Source organism: Mangifera indica, chromosome 3 (genome assembly GCF_011075055.1).
Source record: "Mangifera indica cultivar Alphonso chromosome 3, CATAS_Mindica_2.1, whole genome shotgun sequence".
In the NCBI taxonomy this organism is placed as follows: Eukaryota; Viridiplantae; Streptophyta; class Magnoliopsida; order Sapindales; family Anacardiaceae; genus Mangifera; species Mangifera indica.
The window spans coordinates 7672490-7679424 of record NC_058139.1 but is presented as its reverse complement, the minus strand read 5'-3'; the positions used below and the strand labels follow the sequence as shown (position 1 = coordinate 7679424).

General features: G+C 30.3%; 1 protein-coding gene across 1 annotated transcript; it reads left to right on the top strand.

Moving 5' to 3' along the window:
• The first annotated feature begins 4761 nt into the window (after positions 1-4761).
• On the top strand, positions 4762-6482 carry LOC123212159 (1-aminocyclopropane-1-carboxylate oxidase). The gene is made up of 3 exons (XM_044631218.1): positions 4762-5485; positions 5593-5950; positions 6075-6482. The coding sequence occupies exons 1-3, from the start codon at positions 4950-4952 to the stop codon at positions 6300-6302; spliced, it is 1122 nt and encodes a 373-aa protein (XP_044487153.1). The 5' UTR covers positions 4762-4949; the 3' UTR covers positions 6303-6482.
• The last annotated feature ends 453 nt before the right edge of the window (positions 6483-6935 follow it).

Sequence of the window (6935 nt, the reverse complement as noted above, 5' to 3'; positions counted from 1 at the left end):
AATCAAGTTGAGTTCTCTCAAGCTTGAATTTGGCTCAGTTTTAAAACGGGTCAAATCTTCTAACTTGAATAATGTTTAAATTTGAATTAAATAAATTCAAATCAAATTGAATCAATTTTAGAACCTGAACTAACTCGATTCGGGTGAAACACTAATTGAGATATGCATCCTCTCTTAATCTTCTAAGTACTTAAGTTTCTGGTGGAAGGAATATGTTAAAAGATTTTATTTATTTTTTTTATTACATGACATGGATGACTGAAATTTTGTTTGTATATATTTTAAGATAATCCATAATTTAAAAAGGAAAATTGATTTACTTAGCCTAAATATTAAGGGTTTAAGCAAAATTATTTCAAAAATTAAACATTAAGCAAAAATATCATATTTATCTGAAATAACTAAAATATTTTTATATATAAATAAAAAAATTTTATATTCTCATCTATTTTTCCTCTGAATTCACTATTAAAATTCAGAGGAAAATTCAAGGCTTTCACAAGTTCAACGGCTGTTTGACTTTTTGAAATTTTTTTAGTGTTTTTCACATTTTTTTTATGACAAAAATAATAAAAAAGGTTAAAAGACAAAAAAAGATATCATTTGATAAAAATTTTCAACGTTAAATGTTTAACGTGATGAAGAACTGAATCCGATTTGATCACATTAAAGAACAAACAAGACCGGAAAAGAAACGTGTTATATCAAAACGATAAGTTATGATGTTACATTAATTTCATGTAGATCCAGTGACAGAATCCGTGTCATAAATCAGTCTACACGCAGAGCTACAGGTCAAAGAAAATTTTCAATGCATTAGACCATTTGGACATTGTCTACGAATTGCCAACTTCATTTTCAACGTATGCTCATAAATTTTATCAGGACTTCAAACCCACTTCATGACATCTGTAATCTGTATTTAAAGTTAAAAAAGGGCAGCAGGGATCATGATCCTGTTTATGTCAGAATGAACTCTATTTTCCGACCATTTTTCTCTGTGTAATTAAAGATGCGATCGGAAAAAGATTTGTTTCTTGTGGTGCCAAAAAGTAACTGATTGAATGGTTCACAGATGAACCAAAAATTCTACGGTGACTGAGAGAACTTTCAATCCACCCATTTAACTTCCCCTTGTGCGCAGAATATCTCTGGTAATCCATTGTGAAGTCGCAATCTCATAACAGCTCAAGGATCATCATAAACTAATTAATTAATAATACAAGTATTTAAAGCTTGAGGAGTTCTCCTGGCTTGTTTGAATTATGGCTATAATTAAGATTCCCGAACAAGCAAACTGAGAATTTTGAGGACTTATACATAATCGTAGTTTTGTTAACAAACCGTTATTGTGTCATCAGTTTCTAGATATAAGAAAAAAAAAAAAAACTTTCATATATATATATATATATATATATATATACGACAGCATTATGCTCTCCAACATGCCATAGAGAAAAGAGATGTTGCAAAATACTTAATTTACCCTAATTTGATCTTGTATTAGAGACATGGGGAACAAATAATTGATCTTGTAAAATCAAGTTGTTGGGGTTTTTTTTTTTTTTTTTTTTGCCAAATGACTTATTCCTTTCCAAAGTTTACTTTTCTCTCAAGTTTTCACCTATTATTTTACAAAAAATCAAATGTTCACTTATAAACTATTAAACTAATTAGTTTTAAGGGTAAAATCGTTATTTTATTAATAGTATTAAAAATAAATTAATATTTTATTTTATTTTTCTTTTTAAACCCTAAAACTGTTAATTTTTCCCCAAACCAAGTTTTAAAAAGTAACATTTTCTCCCTTAGGTTTATTTTTTAGAACCAAACATTTTTCAACCATCAAAAGAGCTTTCAGTCGCCTTTTTCAGCCTACCAAACTCTCCTTCCCTACACACTCTCTCTTCAACCAGAATCCCTCTGGTGTATTTTCATCTCTCTCCACTAGACAAAGATGTCAAAGTTGTCGTGCATGAAGATGATTCGACTTTTCATCTTCGTGCACAACGAAGCCATCAAGGACAATTCGTCTGTAAACAAATCATTTGTCTAGACGTAAACGATGCACCAAGAGATAGCTAGAAAAGAGAGATGACATTGAAGAGAGAGAGAGAGACTTTGTCAAGAGAGTGCTAAAGAAGGCAGTCATTCATCGAAAAAAACTCATTGAAAAATTGAAACTCTAAGGTGAGAAAATATAACTTTTTAAAACTTTTGTATAAAAAAAAAAAATTGTTAATTTTTAGAATTTATAAAAGAAAATAAGATAAAATTTTAAAATTAACAGATTTAATTAACGTTAATAACTGATAAGTAGATATCTGAGCTTTTAAAAGGTAACTAGTCGAAACTTAAAAGAGATTAAACTTTGTGTGGGAATAAGTCCTTGGCTTTTTTTTTTCTTAACTTTTTTTTTTAACCCAATATAATGGGGAACAAATTTATCCTTCATACAAAATAATTGACAGCGAATTTCCGTCATGATTACATTTCATATAAAAAAAATATATAAACGATTTTAAAATATTGCATCTTGTGGTCAAATTTTCACCTTCATAAGTAGACATTTCAACTTTCATCTTAGAGATGCATGTGTCTTTTGTAAGGTGAAATCTGAGCCATTGTGGTCAAATTTTTGGCCCCAAATAATTGAACCCAAATTGTCACATTCTCATCATAGATCATATTTGCTTTATAATTTTGAATGCCTTTACGGGGATAAATTATAGAAAAAGTTTTACAATTTTTCTATATAAAATTCAATTATATTTATGTACACCCTTTCTTACCCATGTGATGAATTCGACATAAATTGAAATTAATTTTAATCTCAAAATCTAATTAATTTTAGAAAATTCCATTTTATAAAATTTAAATATTTCTTTAACCTTACAATTTCACTTGCTTCAATAAAACATTTAAAATGAATATTTAGAATTAATAATAATAATTTTGAGGTATATTTTAAATAACAAAAAGCAGAAAATTATTGAGTGAACTGCGGTTGGTGATACTCCAGCAACCATCGGCTTATGAAATTGGATAATTATGTGGTTAATTATTCATAATTGTGGACTTAATTCACCTACCAAATCCTTAATTAGCTTACCCCTTTGACCCTCTATTTGTTGCATGCCCATATGGCCTGCCAAAATCTTTATATTCAAACAGATTATGCTTGCCTTCACCGTAAAAACCAAGCTTCAAAACTTTGTCTCAATATTTATTTAGTCAAGACCGGCACTTAATTACCAAATTTAGACGTTTCTTTATTATTTTTTTTAATTTTCATTCATTTTTTCTTTTCGAAAGTACTGAAAAATTGAATAAAACTAAAAGAAAATGTGTTGAATTAATGTTTTTTGGAGATTATGCAAAGCATCAGGTTAGACCTCATCTTCTAAGTTCTTCAATTTGGGCCGCACTACTTTGAAAATTATGGCCCAAATTAAAACTGGGCCAAGTTCAATTATCTTTTACAGAGTTGGGCCAAGCCCATTCAATTATTGAAATATTCCCATGTTTATGATTGACATAAATTTTGTTGATTTTGAGCACTGGGGGAATGATTGCTTCAGCAAAAAGTTGGGATTGTTTATTTATGGTGGGGTGAAGAGTCATCTTTAGGTGAAGGGTGAAGCTCAACTTTATGAAACCGAGACAATGTGGGGGCTAGATGGACCCTTCAAGCCTGCCTACTGTATTATCATTAGACCTCTCTCGGTGGTTCCATGCTTTCTTTTCAATTTTACAGCGTAAAAGCCTTAAAGTTCAAACTATTATCTAATCAAATCAAAGTTCTAATTTGTGACTTAAACCCACAAGTAAAAACTAAAAATCCACGTATTGAACCTAATAATAATGTTGGGTTATTAATATATTATCAAATATTTTGCTAAAAAGAAAGAATATTGACTTTCTTCGAGTACATTCTCAGTTCCAGTTTTGTTAATTGATATATGGTACATAATTTAGAGAAAATCCAAATATTTTGATCAAATTCCTTGTACCTCTTAATTTAGGTGAATGGGAAAATTTGTTATAACTCTCAGTTTGTTATTTTTGTAAGGTTTATGTTGAGCTAAAATAATATTTTACGACATTATATGCATTTATTTTACGATAAAATTATATATAATTATAATAAATATTAAGTTTGGTACTAATTATGATATATTTTGAATGATTTTAAATTAAAAATTAAATAATACTAATTCTATAGTTGCACATAATCATTTATACTCAAATTGATATCAATAATAAATATACATTACATCACACTTTATTTTCACACTGATAATCTGGTTGATATATAAAAAGTATAAATTTAGTATTTCATGCTCTAATCAAATTAATTACTCACTAATTGTACATAAGAATTATATAGATACGCATACCTATTTTGAATATACAAATTGGGTGATTGTGTAATTTTAAATTAAAGATAAAGTTATACTCAATCACATGATGACATATCATATATGTATTTAATTATATACTTAAAAAATAAATATGTATAACATTGCTGATAAAATAACAGTTGGAAACTCAAAATCTGAGATAGTGAAAAGTTGAAAATTAGCTGATTTTGTGTCTGCAACTATTGGTTTCAAGTGTGAGCCCAGATGTTGAAATGAGCAATGTGACCCCATATGTGTCAGCCAGCAGGCCAATTCATTTACTTTAAAAGAGATGATGATGATGATGATGAAATATGAAAATATGAAAGTGAAAAGCACATCTGTTGTGATTATTCTGTAAATGTGGACATTGTTAATGGCATACCATCATTGTTTCTCCATTCCCTTTTTCTTTATCAAAAAAGAAAGCTAAAACAGAAAAAAACAAAGGGAGAATTCATATGCTACAAGACAATCAACAGTTTGATCTTATTGATAATAAAAGTTCTACTTAATTCTACTCAGCTTAATTCTCTTATCTTTCTAATGGCTGCAGTTTCACCCCAATCCGTGCCCGAAAAGCCTTTTGATTTCCGTGCGCCACCACCATCACCCATCGCCAGCGGCCGCCGGTCATCAGTCACCAACGATGATGTCCTCACTGAATATCTTGAGCATTCGCTGCGTGTCCCGGATTTGATTTTGCCTGATAAGGTGTTTCCTAGACAAAAGTTCATTGAAAACCCTCCGAGAATTGATTTTCAAGCATTGGATTCTAAAGAAAGTTATGATACTGTTTCCAAGATTGTGGATTCTATCACCACAATTGGTTGTTTTCAGCTTGTCAATTATGGAATTCCAAGTGAATTAATCAAATCTGCTTTGGCCGCGGCCACTGGAATCTTCCAGGTGTCACCGGAAAAGCGGGCGGCAGTCACCAGGTCCCCAGAGAAGCCATATGGGTTTGAGGAAGTTCATGGGGAAGAAGAGATTGAAATGAGTGAAGAATTTGTATGGTGTAGGGATGAAAATTTGATGCTTGAAATGGAGGGAATTTGGCCTCTGGGATATTCAAAATTCAGGTAAGTAACTGCCAATCTTTGACATATGATTTATTGTACTTTAATATATATTTCTGGATTATTGAACAGAATAATTCTGTGAAGGCAAATTTTCTTACGATGTGCAGTGAGAAAATGAAGACCCTTTTGGAGGATATAGAGAAATTGGCCGAGAAAGTTCTGGGGATTTTGAGGGAAAATTGTATGAGAAAATCAATGCAGGGAGATGAATTAGTGGAGGAATTACAAGAAAATTTTGTGTCAGTTTGTCTTATTCACAAAGATAGCCATAACATTTTGGCTGATTTTAGCTCCCTAAGATATGATGTGATCAGAATGCTGATAAGAGGAGGTGATTATTCACATGCCTTGTGTCTGCATATTTGTGATGGAGCTTCAGAATTTCATGTTTACTCCAAGAAAGGTTGGGTGTCCTTTTGCCCTGATAAAGATGCCATTCTGATAACTGCCGGAGATCAAATTCAGGTAACTTATTCAACTCAACTCGACTCGGATTGAATAATAAACCTTCTTACTTGAGTTTGCAGATGAACTGTAATTATATCATTGTACAATCTTCACGAAAAATATGTCAATTTCTATGTGACAGGCGGTGAGTGGTGGGCAGTATAAGCATGTGATAGGAAGGCCAATATATAACAAACAGAAAGAGGACTGTATTTCAATGGCGTTTCTCTATGCTCCTCCTACCATTATCACCAGCTTTACCCCTAACTTGGAAAAGGGGAAGACCATTTCCCTTTCCCAACAGTTTATAGTTGCTCTACTTTTAACTCTTGTGTATCATTTTCTGGTTTACGTTTACAAAAAATTCTGAGTCTGTCTACATTTTTTTTTTAATTCAGAATTATACATATTCACACCTTTCACTCGTATATGTTCATATACTTAACCATTTTTCTCTTTAGCTTCTATATTGAGAATTTTGTAAAAGTGTGCCTTTTTTCGCATTCTTTTGTGTATGGAATTCCATAATTTTAATTTAGAATTTTATTGTTATGGAGTATAAATTAATTAAATTGTATGAGTGTGTTGAAATGACTCAAATCTTGTTCAAGACTCGAGTTTAGATTTTGAATCTAAATAATTAAAGAAATTAATTAAAATAATCCAATTTTATTGAACCTCAAAAACAATAATAAAAAATATATTGGTTAGGTGATGTACATGAAATCTCAACATAACTTTGTTTTATCCAAATAAAATGAGAAAACAAAAATTCAAGAGTTAATTTTAATATAATTTTATATTTACTTCATATGCCCTTCTAAATATACATTTACTAGAAAGCGCTTAAAACTATTTATTTGAATAAAATTTCTAAAAGAGTAATAATTTAAAAAAAAAAAAAAAAAAAACCTCTTTGAGATATATGACACTTTTTATAATCATATATATTTAGTATGAATTAAATACGTCAATGGGCTAAATCCGGCCAACTCTAGCTTGA

Bases quoted from the DNA above. Each gene is read 5' to 3' on its own strand.
- LOC123212159 (XM_044631218.1), top strand. From the start codon at position 4,950: ATGGCTGCAGTTTCACCCCAATCCGTGCCCGAAAAGCCTTTTGATTTC. The intron at 5,486-5,592 runs GTAAGTAACTGC...TACGATGTGCAG, and splicing joins CTGGGATATTCAAAATTCAG to TGAGAAAATGAAGACCCTTT. The intron at 5,951-6,074 runs GTAACTTATTCA...TCTATGTGACAG, and splicing joins CTGCCGGAGATCAAATTCAG to GCGGTGAGTGGTGGGCAGTA.